The sequence below is a fragment of the Vombatus ursinus genome, unplaced genomic scaffold, assembly GCF_900497805.2.
Source record: "Vombatus ursinus unplaced genomic scaffold, bare-nosed wombat genome assembly UNPS02014973.1, whole genome shotgun sequence".
Taxonomy (NCBI): domain Eukaryota; kingdom Metazoa; phylum Chordata; class Mammalia; order Diprotodontia; family Vombatidae; genus Vombatus; species Vombatus ursinus.
The window spans coordinates 11,919,535-11,937,633 of NW_020954751.1; the positions used below are offsets into that span (position 1 = coordinate 11,919,535).

General features: G+C 41.5%; 1 protein-coding gene across 1 annotated transcript in view; it reads left to right on the forward strand.

The window, feature by feature from the left end:
• Nucleotides 1–18,099, forward strand: part of CCN4 (cellular communication network factor 4) — a 45,870-nt gene that overhangs the window by 22,224 nt on the left and 5,547 nt on the right. Inside the window, exons 2-4 of the mRNA XM_027845511.1 lie at nucleotides 4,852–5,131; nucleotides 10,440–10,697; nucleotides 17,371–17,564. Coding sequence (XP_027701312.1) covers nucleotides 4,852–5,131; nucleotides 10,440–10,697; nucleotides 17,371–17,564 — 732 coding nt within the window. The remainder of the gene's footprint in view (nucleotides 1–4,851; nucleotides 5,132–10,439; nucleotides 10,698–17,370; nucleotides 17,565–18,099) is intronic.

Genomic DNA, 18,099 nt, shown 5'->3' on the forward strand with positions numbered 1-18,099 from the left:
CACACAGAGCTTTTTCTTTTCTGAGATCACTTTTTCCTTATCATAGATTTAGAGTTGGAAGAAAACATGGAGCCCATCTAGAGGCAGCTAGGTGTAGAAGTAGATAGGAAGCTGGGCCTGGAGTCAGGAAAACCTGAATTCTAATTCAGCCTCAGACACTTCCTAGCTATGTCATCCAGGCAAGTCACTTCACCTCTGTTTGCTTCAGTTTCCTCATCTGTAAAATGGGGATAATAATAGTACTTACCTTGCAAGGTTATTGTAAGGATCAAATAAAATAATAAGTGTCATGTGCTTAGCACAGTACCTAACACATAGTAACCATTATATAAATGTTAGTTTTTATCATTATTATGATTAGCTGTGTGACCCTGGGGAAGTCACTTAACCCCTGTTTGCCTCAGTTTCCTCAACTGTAAAATGGGGATAATAATATCACCTACCTCCCAGGTTTGTTCTGAGGATCAAATGAGATAATATTTGTCAGATCCTTAGGACAGTACCTGGTACTATATGAATGATTATTCCCCTCCAGCCCTTTCATTTTATTGGTGAGGAAACTGAATCCCAAGGGAGTTAAGTGACTTTCTCAAGGTCACACAGGCAGTAAGGAAACAAGTCAAGAATTGAGCACAAGTTCTTTGATTCCAAATTCAGGATTCATTCCCTAGTATGCCACTCTCCATAGTCCAGCTTGTATCATGCTTGCGATTATATACATTCTGTCCCATAGGGATATTTTAAAAGATTTCATAGGCACACCCTACATTTGAGTTTGCAAAGCACTTTCCTCAAGACCTCTACCCCATGAGGCAGATTGTCCAAATATTTTTGTCTCCGTTTTGCAGATAAAGTGACTTGGCCATTGCTACCCAGCTAATAAGTGTCTGGGGCAGGATTTGAACCCAGGTGTCCTGCCTCCAGATCATTCCAGATCATAGTGTTCATTCTGCTACACCAGGCTTCCCCTAATTAGATGGGAACTCTTCAAGGGCAAAGTCTCTGACACTTTTCATATCTATGTCCCCAGCACCTAGCACAGAGCCTGGCCATAGCAGAAGCTTAAGAAATGACTGGTGGATTGTGCTGGATTTAACTGAACTGAAAGGAAGGCAGAACATGAAATAACCACTAAGGGGTTGCTTTCTATGAAGGTCCATCAGATCCTTACATGCACTCATTGATAGGCAGGACAGTTCCCCAGCCACAAGTGAAGATCATCACTCACCACTAGGTGGCACCAGGAGAGAAGGTCTTGCTCCTGTAGATTCTCTGGAAGGAAAGCAGATGTTTTATCAGGCAGCTAAGAAAGCCATCTGCTCTCCTGCGGATTTTTCAGCTCTACGTTTGGTATAGGGCACGAGCCCTAAAGTCACTTCCTTTCTCTGGGCCTTAGTTTCCCATCTGTAGAATGAGGGTATCTTTGAAGTTTGAATAAAAGTATCTGAGGTTTCTTCCAGTTTGAAATCCCATGATCTGCCTGCATCCAGAAGAGAATGAATGGACCAAACTCCAGAAATGGTTTCCTAACAATCTGACAAGATGGTGTAATGGAAGGAAGAGTTCCAGGCTTTAGGGTCACCTCTGACATTTAGTAGCTAGGTGACCTTAGGCAAATGACTACGAAGTCATCCGATCCTCAGGCTTTTCATTTGTGAAATAAGTATAATAATGTTTATACTATCTCCCTCAAAGGTTAACATGAGGGACAAATGAGATGACAATTATATTTGAAGGTTTTCAAAACACTTTATATGCAATATCTCATCTGATCCTCACAACAATCCTCTGAGGTTAGTAGTACCATCATCCTCATGATTTTACAAATAGGCAATTGAGTCTTAGGGATATTAAGTGACTTAATGTGGATAGAGCTCTGGCCTTGGAGTCAGGAGGACCTGAGTTCAACTCTGGCCTCAAACACTTGACACTTACTAGCTGTGTGACCCTGAGCAAGTCACTTAACCCCATTGCCTAGCCAAAAAAAACAAAAGAAAACAAAAGGGGGGGATAGCTAGGTGTCTGGATATTTGTTATTGACAACTGATCCCAGTTATCATAACCATCATCATCATCATCATCATCATCAATGTTATTATTAATATCAAGTTCTTCTATCTCAAGGCATTTAGGTGGTGCAGTGGATAGAGTGCTGGGCCTGGAATCAAGAGGACCTGACTTCAAAGTGCCTTAGGTACTTACTAGCTATGTGACCCTGGGCAAGTCACTTAACCCTGTTTGCCTCAGTTTTCTCTTTTGTAAAATGAGCTGGAGAAGTAAACCACCTCAGCGTCTCTGCCAAGAAAACCCCGAATGGGGACACAAAGAGTCAGATATGACTGAAACAACTCAGAAACAACAACAACCTTCTATCTCTCCCATGGCCTCATTCATTCCAGTCCAATAAACAGTTTATTAAGTACCTACTATATGCTAAGCACCTTGGGTCATGGTTCTGCTATTTATCAGCCAGGTGACCACAGACAAGTCACTTTATTTCTACGAGTCCTAGCGTTCTTACCTATAAAATGAGTAGTTTGTTGGACTGCTCTGAAATGTTTTATGTTTATACTTACATGAGACTTATGCTTATACTTCTGTATCCTCAACAAATTTAGAAGGGTTGTTGCTGCTGTTGCTGCAGCTGGTGAAGTCCAGGGTAATGACAGGGAGGTGGATTTGGGGACTAAAGAATTGAATTTGTGGTGGTTAGACAGGAAAAGGAACAAAAAGAGATGGTAACACCTCTAAGGTGACCTCTGGCCTGCTATGTCAAATGGGCTGAGCTCATAGCTTGCTCCCTCAGCCAGCTCAGCTTTCCAAAGTATACACTATAGACGAGTCCGCTTGGGCCCTGGGGAACTGGGAAGGTAATCTTCCTTTTTCCAACAGAACTCCACCTTTATGGAAAGGGAAATGTGGTAGGTGCCAGGGCCGACTTTGCCACTGATTAACTGTGTGACCTTAGGCAGATCACTCCCCCCTATCTGGGCCTCTGTAGGTTTTCAAGTCCTTTCCAGCTCTGATAATCTTGGACTGGGAGAGTTAGGTTCAGTGGAAAAAGCCCACGCTGAGGAGTTGGGTTCAAATCTTACCTCTGATGCTTAGTCAATGTATGATCCCAGGCAAGTCAACTCTTCTCCCTAGGTCTCAGTTTTCTCATCATAAAATGAGAGGTTTGGACTAGAAGGCCCCTGAAGAGTCTCTCTGTTGTATATCTATAAGCTTATGTTTCTATGTTGTTCAAAAATACATAAATGGAATAACATCTTAACGCAGCAATATTACTGTATCGTTTCCTTTGCGTGTCTTGGGATGAGGAACAGGGTGAGAAATAAGGATTAATTTTGTGTTTGTTTGTTTTGTTTTTTACTAAGCCTGTGATTTCATTTGTTTAGGGAACTCCCGGGGAGAAAATTCCCTGCACCAATGCAGTTCAGTTTAGTATCTGCTCTGCACCTTGCAACCCAATGAATGAATGGACAAATGAAAAAAGCACTTATAAAGCATTTATTCTGTGAGAAGCACTGAGGATACAAATTGAAAAGTAGAGACAGCCCCTGCTCTCAAAGAGGCTACATTCTAATGATCTAAAATGGTTTCCTGGGGGACCAAGAGGTTAAGAGACTTGACCAAGACCATCCAGTCGTTATGTTAGAGGTATAATTGAAACTCCCGTGTTCTTGACTCTGAGGTCTTCCTCCATCCAGTAAGCCATCTGACTCTCTTCTTTCTTCCTTTCTGCTTTCCCCCTACCAATAGGTTGACCAAATAACCTACCAATTCCTAAACCTGGTATACAAAGCCTTCTACAATTTGACTCCAAGATAACTTTCTAACCTTATCATCCTTTTACACAACCTACATTCCAAATAAACTGAACTGCTTGCCAAAACCAAATCTTGTCTTTTCCTGCCTTTGTGCCTTAGCTTATCCTATCTCCCTCAGCCAGAATGGTCTTTCCAACCCCCTCACCCTTATCTGTTTGCTGAAATCCTCCCCTTCTTTCAAGGCCCAACTCAGGTGGTACAGAATCCGCAGATACGGCCCTGATCTCCCAACCTGTAAGTGATCTTTCCTTTCTCAAATGTTCATTGTCATAGTATGATCCCTATTACAATTATTTGTATCTGTCACCCTCTACTACTGGATTGCAAACTTCATAAGGGCAAAGATGGTTAAATTATCACTTTTGTATCCCTGGGGTCTAGTCCAGTACTGTGCACATTATAGGTGCTTAATAAACATGAAATGGAATGTGATGTGATGCATTGGGAAACAATGGGATGCAGACGAACACAGTGGAATGCAATTCAGTGTAAGTTAATAGAATGGAAACAGTACTAGAAGAAGTTTCCAGTTAGGCAGCCCCACTACCAGCACTATTATTGTTGTTCAGTCACTTCCAACTCTCCATGACCCCATTTGGGGTTTTCTTGGCAAAGATACTGGAGCAGTTTTGCCATTTCCTTCTCCAGCTCATTTTAGAGATGAGGAAACTGAGGCAAACAGGGTTAAGTGACTTGCCCAGGGTCACACAGCTAGTGAGTGTCTGAGGCCAGATTTGAACTCAAGTCTTCTTGACTCTAGGACTTAGGCTCTATCCACTGCACCACTTAGCTGTCTACCACTGTAGTTCTGGAATAATGGTAAAAGCACTGGATTGGGATTCAGGAGACCTGGATTTTAGTCCTAACTCTGCTGTTTAACCTTGGGCAAGTCAATTCCATTCTCTGAGCCTCAGTTTCCATTTCTGTAAAAAAAGGGAGTGAGACTAAAAGCACTAACATCCCACTGAGATCTAACATTTTGTGCTCTTCCTTCTCCCACCCCCTTTTTTTTTCTCTGCAGGCCCTTATCCAGTCTTCTACTATCATGCCCCAAACCTCAGTCCCTGTGGAGGACACCTCATCACGCCCTCAATTCTGTAAGTGGCCGTGTGAGTGCCCCCCAACTCCACCCCGTTGCCCCCCTGGCATCAGCCTGATCACTGACGGCTGCGAGTGCTGCAAGATGTGCGCCCAGCAGCTCGGGGACAATTGCACCGAGGCAGCCACTTGTGACCCTCACCGGGGCTTGTACTGTGACTACAGCGGGGACCGCCCGAGGTACGCAATAGGAGTGTGTGCACGTAAGTGACATCCCTACAGTAAGCTGCTAGGCTTAGCTCTCTTGTGCATCGACCCTAACCGTGTCACTCTTCTGCTCAAGACCCTGCAATGGCTCCCAAATGCCCGCCTGGCATTCGAGGCCCTCCACGGTCTGGTGCCACTCCTGTCATATTCCTCTGCCTTATGTAGTCTAAGCTCTAAGTCAAACTAGGATAATTCTGGCTCTCCAGGAATCCATGCTTTCTGCTTCTATAGATGCTGGTCCTCGTGCAAGGAATGTTTGCCCTGTTCCTGCTCCACTAAATGCCTACACTTACATCTGCTAAAGCCCTACTAAGCGCCTCCCCCTCCAGAAGGAATTCTCTGCCCCCCATCAGCAGCAACCTCTCACCTTAGACTTCACATAGTATCTCATTTGCACCCTCTCGTGAGCCCCCAATATCTTTTAACTGTTTGTACATATGACGTATTCCTCACTACACTGTGAGGCACAAAGTAGGCATTTAATAATAGTACTGAAAAGGAGGCAAAACAAATGCATTGCTTGCTGAATTTGTCGCGTGCTCTTTGGGAAAAGGAAAATAGTAGGAAGGGAGAGGTACTTCCCTAAGTTTATCCCATGATGGCAGATAAGATAGTCTAGTTTTGGAAATGAAACCTGTGGCAAAATTGCTATAATACTCATGAAAATATGATTAATGCATGAAAGGAATACAAAGCGTTTTGAAACTTAGGATGAGGGAAAGATGCTTTTTCATGAAAGAATCAGGGAAGGCTTCATAGAGGAGGTAGCATTGGAATGGGGATCTGAATCATTATACTACAAAACAAAAGAATAGAGCTAACAAAGATCTTAGATGACCCTTGGATAAATGAATGGATGGATAGATGGATGGATGGATGGATGGATGGATGGATGGATGGATGGATGGATAGATGAATCAATAAATGAATATTAGCTCCTCAATTGGAGTGTAAGCTCCTTTAAGGCAGGGACTGTCTTTTGCCTCTTTTTTAAAAATTTATTTTAATTTATGGAAAAAAAGTATTCTTCTGCCTCTTTTTGTATTTCCAGTGCTTAGCACAGTGGCTGGCACATAAGCACTTAATAAATGGCTACTAATTGAATAAATACAACAAGTGACTGCTATGTTCCAGGCACTGTGCTAGGTACTAGCAAAATACAAAATGAGACAAGCCTTGCCCTTCTGGAGCTTACATTCTAGTCAGAGGAAACAATACCTATCCAGAAATTAGAGTTTTGGTCTAGGGAGGCCCAGAGAGCTCCATAGGCTCACCATATTGGTGCCAGACTTAGTACAAAATACCCAAATGGGTTTAGCATTGCTGCAACTCAGAACTCCCATGATTAATCCATTCGCCAGTCTCAGCTTCCTCAGAAGCATGGATTACAGGATTACACGAGTGTGCTACCATGCATGGCCAGAATATTGTTGTTGTTGTTGAGTCATTTCAGTCCTGACTCTTCGTGACCCCATTTTGGGTTTTCTTGGCAAAAATACTGGAGTGATTTGTTCTCTCCTTCTCTGGTTCATTTTGCAGATGAAGAAACTGAGGCAAACAGGGTTAAGTGATTTGCCTAGGGTCTCACAACTAGTAAGTGTCTGAGGCCAGATCTGAACTCATGAAGATGAGTCTTCTTGACTCCAGGCCTAGCACTCTATCCACTGTACCACCTAGCTGCCCTGTTGGGCAGTCATTGATAGGTAAAATGATGGGATTTAAAGGGAAATGACCTTTAACCATCCCAAAAGGAAAATCTCTCACATAACTGATATCTGAAAGTCCACCTTTTGTGATTCATTCTTTCAGTGGTAAAATCATGCTTTCTTTGAAATGTTTAAAAAGGAGAATGAGTTAGAGAAGGTGAAAGGAAGGCTGAATGAAAGAAAGGAAGAAGGAAAGCAATAGGCAGGAAATAGGGTACTAGGTAGGGCACTGAACTGGTAGTCAGAAAGACCTGCTGTATGACCCTGGGCTAGTTGCTTAACTTCCTGGGCCTTTGTTTCATAATCTATAAAGCCAGGGACGCAGTGACTGTGACTGTCCCTACTGGTCCTGAATCTGTGACTTCATAACTTCATGAAGTTCACAGTTTTGGCAAGTGCCAGACTTACTGCTTTGATAGTACAGTGGAGTGGAAAGAATACGGGACTTGACATCTGCAGCTGGTTTGAAAACCTAAAAAGCTCTGAGCCTCCATTTCCTCACCTGTAAACTAGGGATGATAACACTTGCACTGTCTACTTCCCAGGATTGATATAAAATAATTTTTAAATGATGTAATTATTAAATTATTATTAAAAAATTTTAAAACCTTAGATGCCCAAGAAATATGAACTATTATCATTTCTCATATATATGCATACCTAATTATGTATCCGTGTGTGTGTGTGTGTATGTGTGTGTGTGTGTGTGTGTGTGTGTGTGTGTGTGTGTTTGGAGGAGTGGATAGAAGGGAGGAGGTATTGGGGGAGAACATGAGAGAATACAAACTTATATAGCACCTACCAGCAACTGTGTTAAGTAGATTTACAAATATTATCTCCTTTGATCCTCACAACAACCCTGTGAGGTAAGTACTGTTATTATCCCCATTTTACAGTTGAGGAAACTGAGGTAGATAGTGATCTGGATACTTTCTCAGGGTCACACAGCTAACAAGTATCTGAAGTTAGATTTGAACTCAGGTCTTCCTGACTCCAGGCCCAGCTGTGCTACCTAACTGCATCCTTTATTACAAAGAGACAGATTTAGGCTTGATGATGAGAAAAACGTTCAACCAATTTCTACTCAAAAGTGAAACTGACTACCCCTGGAAGAAGTCAGAGTATCCCATGCTACAAGCAACCTAAGAGGCTATCTAATCCAACTCTGCGACATTTAAAAAGCCTCAAGAGACATAGTTTCTAGGTGATTTTGTTCTTAATATTTGTTATTAATAAGGCCGTCAGGTTATTAATAAAAGGGTGGTCATTTGGCCTTCTCTCTTAGACCAAAGGCCCCTAATGGCGGTGGGGTCATAGTTTATTTATCCTCTGAAGAGGAGGTGTTCCTGAGGGCTGGCAATCAACTCAGTTTGGTTAACACAACGGGAGGTGTGGGTTATATTAAAATGAAGGTCTTGGGATACGTGACTTAGGTCACTCAAATCTTGATCAAAGAGACATCCATTTCCATATCACCTGTCTTGATGATAGGGAGAATCAACCTTACCCCAGGCTTGTCTAAGCAAACACAAAGAGCAGGAATATACCCATTAGCCCATACTTAGAATTTCTTTTTCTGTCTGATGAGATCTTGGGCTGGTTAAATCTCTAAGAGAGATTTCCTCCATTGATTGGGTTCTGGATAAGGAAGTACAAAAGGGTAAAAATCTTGGTCCTAATATTATAATTAATTATTTAATATAAGAGAGAAATATTCATTTCTTGCATCCCACATTTTACAGCTGAGGAAACTGAGGCTGTGTCCAAGGTCACACAGGTGGTAAGTAGTAAAGCCAGGATTTGATCCCAGATCCACTAGTATTCTTTCCACTCTGCCATACTGCCTCCATTGTCATAGGAAGGATTCTTTTTCAGGGGTGGTTTGGATTAGATGGCCACTGAAGACTCTTTCAACTCTGAAATTCTGTGATTCTGTGACTGGACACAAAATTTAGTTACTACTGTGTAGGTGTCAAGTGGAAAGAGAAATCTCTAGTGGAGTAGCCCAGAGATTAGCCTGTGGCACTTGGAGGCTCATGATTTTTAGTCACTGCATTGGATGAATGAATTGATATCATGTTTGTCTAATTTGAAGATCACCCAAAGCTGGGAGGGATAGTGAACACTTTTAATTGTTGTCGTTTAATTGTTCAGCCATACACATTATCCCATTTGGAGTTTTCTTGGCACAGATACTGGAATAGTTTGTCATTTCCTTTCCCTGATCATTTTACAGATGAGTATATTGAGGCAAACAGAGTTAAATGACTTGCCCAGAATTACCTAGCTAGTAAATGTCTGAGGCTGGATTTGAGCTCAGGAAGATGAGTCTTCCTGACCCTAAGCCTGGCATTCTACCCACTACACCATCTAGCTACCAAGTATGGACTAGATGCATCTAATTCCTCCTCCAACTCCAAATCCTCTAGTCCTATAAAACAAGGGACAGAACAGGGTTCAGCCTTGTGTCCACTAGAGAGAAAGTGTTTATTATTACAGATCCTGGGACAAAAGGCTCCAAGTCCATCTTTCCAGATTAATAGGATCTGCAGGGCTTGGGTTCAACTCACAGAGGCTTTGAGAACCCAGGATCACTTACATACCATTACGAGGCATTCCAGAAAGGTTTTACTGGAAGAATTATTATCATAACAATTATTTTATTATTATTAGCTGTAATAGTAGTCATCACATCTAATTATGGTAATAGCATACTGTTCCCACAATAAAACTACAGGGGAGATTTAGTGGTCTAGCAAAAAGTTTCCTAGGCTTAGAGTCAGAAAGAGTCAGGTTCAATTCTGGGCTCTGCCACTTACTAGCTGTGTCACTTAACCACAAAGAGCCTCAGTTTTTTTAAACTTTAAAATGGGAATAATAATATGCATTGTATCTAGTTCATAGTACTTTGTAGAAAGTGCTTCATAAAATGCTATGTACTTTCGCTGGGATACAAATTATACTAGCTGAGGTCCTTTGAGGTCCTTTCCAATGCTGAAATTCTATGATTTTAGGGAGATAGTACAAATATTTGTATCCCCATTTTATATGACTGAGGAAATTGAGATTCTGAGAGGTAAAGAGATTTGTCAGTAGTCACACAGCAAGCAATTGACAAATCTAGGAATCAAACCAAGGTTTTTCAATTCCAGAGCCGTGATTAGAGTGAGGTCAATGACACTTTGCCACAAAACAGAAAATTCATAGGGTAGACTCATCCTGGAGGTGCTTATTCTCCCTTCAACAGCTTAGAAACCTCAGGATTTCCTGGGGTATGAATCCCTGACTCTCACTCTTTTTTTTTTTTTTTTTTTTTTGAGGCAAACAGGGTTAAGTGACTTTCCCAGGGTCACACAGCTAGTACGTGTCTAAGACTGGATTTGGATTCAGGTCCTCCTGACTCCAGGGCTAGTGCTCTATTCACTACCTACCCCCTAGTCAAGTGTTCTTTTCACCTATTGGAGACCAAACACCCTCTATGGTACCTTTATCTCCTAACCTGATGAGTCTAAGATCCTCTTTCCACTATACCACAGTGACTTCCCTGCTAAGAACCATGCCCCATTAGTGGTGGTGGTTCCTGTCTGTGTATTTGCAGAAATGGTTGGTGTAGGCTGTGTCCTAGATGGGGTGAGGTACAGGAATGGCCAGTCTTTTCAGCCCAACTGCAAGTTCAACTGTACTTGCATCAATGGGGCTGTGGGCTGCATTCCACTCTGCACCAACTCTCGCCCACCACGTCTCTGGTGCCCCAATCCTAAGAGGATCAAGATGGCGGGCAGATGCTGTGAGCAGTGGATCTGTGAAGATTCAAAGAAACCTCGGAAGACCTTGCCACGACACATCTCTCCCTCAGGTAAGGGCAGGGGAAAGGAGAGGTTCCTGGCCCTGGGGTGGACAGGCTGGGAAGAATTTGGACTTCCATTTTAACTCTAACAATGAGTTTGTGCAATGATGTGGTGTTTGCTAGACAACCAATCACTCAATTAAAAAAGTAGGAAAATTATTGAGGGTCTGCAATGTGATTAGCATTCTACCCATCCATTGCTGTATGGGATACAAAGAAAATTAAAGCAAGATTGCTATCTTCCCAAAGTTTACAATATATTAGAGAAGAGAATGATGAGAAACACTGTGGGGTGGAGGATACAGAGCTGACATTGGAAGCAAGGATGGCAAAGTTCAAGTCCTTTCTCTGATACAAATTAGCAATGAGATCATCACTTAATCTCTCAGTGCCTCAGGCAACTCAAAAATTATAAATTACAGATGAGTTGTGGATCAATATTAGTGGAGGGAATTTCCATGCCAAGAATTCCCCACGTGGATGAATTCATGAGTGCATACGTCTCCTCCCCCCCTTCAAAAATATCATACTGCTGATAGTACCAGAAGGGGTATTAGAGGTCATCTAGTCTGACCACTAGTTTTACTGATTAAAAAAATTGATTGCCACAGAAATTAAATGGCCTGTTCAAGGACTTATAACAAGGTGGCAGCAGAGCAGAGATAAGAACAGAGAATCACAGGATTTAGGGAAATCATCTCATCTAAACTCCCTATGAAGGAGAAGACCTATAATTCGAACTCAAGTCCTCTGATTTGAGTCCAATGCTCTTCCTACCCCATCATATGATGCTAGGTCTTCTGAGTTGGAGCTCAGCATACTTAGTGCTACAATTCAATTCAATTCAATAAACCTTTATTAAGCATCTACTATGTAACAGGCACTATGTTAAGCATTGGGGATACAAAAAGAGGCAAAAGATAATCCCTGCCCTCAAAGAATTCACAATCTAATGGAAGAGGGTGCAATATGCAAACAAATATATACAAAATAATCAATGTACAAGATAAACAGGAAATAATTAACAGAAGGAAGGCACTGGAATTAAGAGGGGTTGGGAAGGCTTCCTGTAAGAGGAGAGATTTTAGTTGAGACTTAAAGGAAGCCAGGGAGGTGGAACATTCCAGGCACAGGGGACAGCCAGAGAGAATGCCCAAAGCCAAGAGATGGAGTGTCTTGTTCATGGAACAGCCAGGAGGCCAGTGTCACTGAATCAGAGATGATGGTAGAGATGCCAGGCAGTACGATGGCATGGATCAAGCAATAAACCAAGTATTTATTAAATGTCTGCAATGTGCTAGGCACTGTGCCAGGTACAAAGAAAGAACCACTCACAATTAGCTTATTCTAATGTCACTTTAAAGTTTACAGAGTGTTTTCCCCAAAACAACCCTATGATATAAATTATATCAGTGATATAAATGTCCTTATTGCCATTTTTATAGCTAAGGAAACAGTCAGAGTAATGAAGTGATTTTCTCATGGTCCCATAACCAGATCAGAGACTTGAGCCCAGGTCTCCTGACTGCCAGGACAGCACCAAACCTTTTCTCAGTAACTATTCCAAGGGCCAATCACATCCTGTTTCTGCAAAAATAAGCAAAAAAGAAACCATTGTGTACCACACACAAATCTCCAGGAAAAGCAAGGTAAGTGAGGTAAGCTGCAACAGATCTCTGCCAAGCCCGTGGTTCCATGACTGGGGGATCTGTGTGGTGGTGGAATGGGGGATGCTGCTCTGGAGACTGGCTAGAAAACCAATAACACGTGCTCTAGTGGCAAGCACTTGGTTGTTGTAGATCCAGGGCCATGGTGACCTAGAAACAAAACAAAAATCAATGTATCCTATGAATCAAACCAATTGCTTCAGGGCTGCTGAGCTCAGTGGTTCAATCTCTCTCTCTCTGTGTCTCTCTCTTTCTGTCTCTGTCTCTGTCTCTGTCTCTCTCTCTCTCTCTTACACGCACACACACATACACACACCCACCACAGCACATGCACAGATCCTTCCCTTTTCGTTTTTCTCACTTTTATCTTTATGATCTTTTTTCTTTCCTCCTTTAAAAAACACTTCCTTGTTTTTCTCTCTTCCTTGTTCCCCATCCTCAGAGATATTAACTCTTAGAGATCACCTAGACCAACCCTATCATTTCATAGATGAAGAAAAGGAGACCTAGAGAAATGAAGTAGATTTCCTAATGTGGCCTCTTGGGTTCACACTTTTATCAGTCAACCACAAGAAACATTAATTCAAACAAAAGATATTTAATCAAGCAACATGGCAGATAAAATGCCAAAAGAAAATTCCCCCATGAATCCATGAAGAACATTCTCTTACATGCTTCCAAGGTGCCAGTGGGGAGGACACATCCACAGAACATGCATGTGATCAGGGAACTACCCCAAAGGGCACATTTGTAGGGAAAACATGAATCCAGGGAACATGTGCAGAAGGGAATGCATGGAATAAGAGTACATATGTGATGATGCATATGGCCTGGGCATTCACATGGCAAGGGAGACTCTTAATTCTGTTATTCCATGAATACTGATATATTCTCCTGATGTCAAATCCAGCTTCAGACACTTACTAGCTGAGCAAGTCACTTAACCTTACGTCTGCTTCAGTCTCCTCATCTGTAAAATGGGGATAATAATAGCAACCTACCTCCCAGCATTGTTGTGATGATAACATGAAGTAATAGTTACAAAGCATTTCACAAACCTTAAAATACCCTTATACATTAGTCATGATGATGATGACAATGATGGCAGTATCATCAATCTGTTCTCTGCTAAGCATTGTATTTCTTTTCTGCCCTAGGGATGTTGTAGTTTTATTGGTCTGGTGGTCAACGCTGGGCAAGTTATATCTCTGCTAAAGATAATTCCGTTAATCATAGTCAGCCTTTAGCATTGCTTCAAGCTACCAACTTTTGAGATATATCTCCACAGGGTCACCAGCTAGGCAACCAGGCTCCTGTCCTCTAGGGTATGGTGATCAGAATGTTTCTCCTTGATCAAGGCAAGAGGACAGTTCCTAGCCAGAAGCTACGAGCCATCACATCCTTCTAAGGGGGCTTCAGAACAAAAGTCAGGTAGAACACTTCCAGGTTAAAATTTTCTTGTCTTTTAATTCAGAGTCTGGGTCGAGCTATAGTCAAATCCCTTTTAATTGAGGGATAACAAGTACAACACTTTTTTCTTCCTACTGTTTTCTAACTAGCAGGCTATCTCTCCCTATTGTCTCCCACAGATACAAAGGAAGATGTACTCATATTTTATGCAGTTCCTAAGCCAAAGGTTTCCAAACACCTGATCTCTTATGCCGTGCTTAATGCTCTTTCAAAACATTCTCATGTCTCTCACCTCATTTGATGCTTGCGAAAAGCCTATGGGTGTAGGCAGGAGATGCATATGCTACCCATAATAAAGATAGCTGAGGCCCCGAAAGGGCTTACCCAGGACCACATAGCTAGTGGGAGTCATAGCCAAGTCTAGACAATGGAATATTAGAGCTAGAGGGAACCTTAGAAATCATCTAATCATGCCCACCCATTTTAAAGATGAGGAAACTGAAGTCCAGTGAGGGCACCCAGTTAGTGACAGGGTTGGGACTTTAGTGCATTGTTCTTTCTACTTTTTGTTGTTATTGTTCATTTGTGTCCAACTTTTTGTGACCTCCATTTGGGGTTTTCTTGGCAAAGATACTGGAATGGTTTGCCATTTCCTTCTCCAGATCATTTTACAGATGAAGAAACTGAGGCAAACAGGGTGAAGTGACTTGCTTAGGGCAACACAGCCAGTAAGTGTCTGAGGCCAGATTTGAACTCAGAGAGACGAATCTTTCTGACTCCAGACCCAGCCCTCTATGCACTGTGGCACCACTTGGCTGGCCCTTCTTACTACTAACATTCTGCTACTTCCCCTGCTTTCAGACTAGTATTCATTTCATTTGCTCAATGCTGCCCCCTAGCTCTCAAGTTCACCCTTGTAGCTTCAAAATTTAGTCTTCCTCTGGGATGGACCAAAGAAGTTACCTGGGAAGATCAGGCCAATTTGCAATTGTTTGCAGAGATGGGGAAAAGGGCATCCCTGGACCCTATGACCCTGTTTTTGACCCTTTCCTCTTTTTTCTTTACACTCTCTCACTTTGTGACCTCATCAACTATCATGTGTTCCATTATCATGCAGATTAACTCCCAATTTTATATATCTAGCTCTAGTCTCTGTCTTTCACCCTGGTCCCACATCACCAACTTACTTATTGGATATTTCCATCTGGATGTTCTATAAGCATCTCAAAGTCAACGTGTCATATCTAAAATTGAACTCATCTTCTCTCTACCCCAACCCCAAATCTACTCCTTTTGGAACTTCCATATTAATATCCAGAACATCATCATTCTTTGAGTCTCTCAGGCTTGAAACCTTAATGTCATCCTCATCTCCTCACTCCCCCTCATATCAAATCAGTTGCCAGATCTTGCTGTTACTATTTTCACAATATCTTCGGAATATGGTACCTTCTCCCCTTTCACACAGTTACCACTCTAGTTATAGTCATCATCACCTGGATTATTGCAATGGCCACCTATTGGGTCTGCCTGCCTCCAATTCCTCCTCACACCAATCCATCCTCCACATAGCCATCAAAACCACTTTCTTACGGCACCGGTCTGACCGTGTTACTACTCTACTCCATAAACTTCTGTGGCTTCTTATTGGGTCTAGGATCCATTGTAAACCATTCTATTTGGCATTTAACACTCTTTACAATTTGACACTCTCCTACCTCTCCAGTCTTCTTTTGTCCTTTAAGGTATAGCTATACTGGCCGCTCATTGTTTTTTGCATGCACTGTTCCATCTCTTGCCTCTGTGCCTATAGTTGACCCTCACATCATGCCTGGAGTGCCCACCTCCTTATCTCTACCTCTTAGAATCCCTAGCTTTCTTTGAAACTCAACTAAAGCACATCCTCCATGTGAATCCAATTTAACAGTAGGCAGTTAGGTGGTGCAGTGGATAGAGCACTGAGCCTAGAGTCAGGATAGACCTAAGTTCAAATCCAGCCTCACTTACTTACTAGCTATGTGACTCTTGGGCAAGTCACTTAACCTCAGTTTGCTCCTATATAAAATGGAGAAAATAATAGCACCTACTTCCCAGGGTTGTTATGAGGATCAAAAAACGTGAGATAATTATGTAGTATTCAGCCCAGTGTCTGACACATAGTGATCATTACATAAATGTTAGCTATTATTATTGTGAAGCCTTTTCTGATTCACTTAGCTGCTAGCGCCTTCTCATCCAAGGTTCTTTTGTGTTAGCTTTCATATACTTATTTACATACATATCATCTCTCCTACTAGAATGTAAACTCCTTGAGGGCAGGCTGTTTTATTTTGTCTTCACATCCCTAAAGACTAGCATAATACCTATATATAGTAGGTGCTTAATAAATGCTTGTTGCTTGGTTGAAATAAGGGATCTGTGCCTAACAGCTGAGGACCAAGCATAGCTCTCTTTGCAATACTTTTTTTCTGAGCTTATGAGGATTTTTTCCCCCAGCCCAGGGATGAGGAAGTTAGAGAACAGGAAAGGAGATTAGAGATAAAACATGGATTTAGTGGTCATTGACAGGCAGTATTGTACAATGGAAAGAACACCGTCTTTGTAGTCAGAGGATCTGGATTCAAATTCTGCTTCTTTCATTTCCAACCTTTGTAACTTTGGGCAAGTTTCTTAACCTCTCTGGGTCTCAGTTTCCTCATCTGAAAAATAAGGGAGTTGTGGAAAGACCTGTATGAACTGAGTAGAACTGGAAGAACTATTTACATAGTGACCACCATAGAGTAAAAGAAAATAACTTTGAAAAACTTCAAAGCTCTGATCAGTTCGATAACTAAACATGTCTTCAGAAAACTGATGATGAGTGGACTTCCCACATCTCAGCAGAGGTGACAGACTAGAGGTATCAAAAGAGACATATGTTTCAAAACACAGCCAATGTACTGTCTTGCCTGATTCTACTTACCGGGTACAAGAGAGTGCTCCTATTGGAGTGGGAGAGGCAGAGAGTTTAGATAATGAAGAAGGAGTAGGAGGAGGAGAAGGAGGAGAAGAAGAAGGAGGAGGAGAAGAAGAAGAAGGAGAAGAAGGAGAAGGAGGAGAAGGAGAAGGAGAAAAAGGAAGAGGAGAAGGAGAAGAAGGAGGAGAAGAAGAAGAAGAAGAAGAAGAAGAAGAAGAAGAAAAAGAAGAAGAAGAAGAAAAAGAAGAAGAAGAAGAAGAAGAAGAAGAAGAAGAAGAAACAGAAACTTTTTTTTAAAAGCACAAAAGACAGCAGAAGGAAGTTCAGAAGAAAACAGAGACCAGCAGGGTATTTTTGTCACTTGTGTTAAATTTAATATGAATTTAAAAATCTTTTTAACAGAAGTTCTCAGTTTTACAAACAAACTTTTTTTCCTCTTCTTTGTATATTGAAATATTCATGTTTATTATATTCATAATAAAAGAGAATATTTAGATAACTGGATAGATAGGTAAAGGTGATGGAGATGATAGATTAGATGGATAATAGACAGATAGATAGATAAAATAAAGTGAGAGGGTTGGCTTCATTGGTCTCTAAGGTGCATTCCATCTCTAAATCTACGATACTATGATCTTGTCATTCACAGCTTCTGAAGGAGACATTGAGTCATGGCAGAAAAACTGTATTGTCCACACATCTTCCTGGAGCCCCTGTTCTAGAAGCTGTGGGATGGGAATCTCTGTCAGAATCTCCAACAACAATGAGCAATGCCAATTGTCAAAGGAGAGTCGCCTGTGTAACGTGAGACCCTGTGAGGTGAACATCACCCAACACATCAAGGTAGGAGCTACTTTCCCATAAGATTGAATGTTCTCTCAACATGTGGTCTGGCTGTATTGAAGAATCTCAAATTAACTCTACAAGTCATCTGTTTTATCCTTGAACACCTGCAGTGGCAGGAAACTCACTACCTCACAAAAAAAAGCCCATTCTATTATTAGATGATTTTACTTGTTAGAAAAAGCATATTGTAGTTCATGGCACATGTAAATTTTTATTCATTCATTAGAAATTTGTTTCTCATATTGGGCTAAAATCAACCTCTATTTAACTCTTCCCTCTTCCTCCTTCCTTTCTTAGTTCAATCAATCAACAAACATTTATTAAGCACCTCCTATGAGCTAGGCCTGTGCTAAGTACAGCACTGGGAATACAAAAACAGGTCAAAGACAATCCCTGCCCTCAAGAAGTTTAATTTCATTTTTTTGTGATTAAATTCTGGCTCTTATATTAGTTATCTGACCTTAGGCAAACCACTTCATTTTTATGGGACTCAGTTTCCTCATCTATAAACTTGTGATCTGTAATGTTCTTT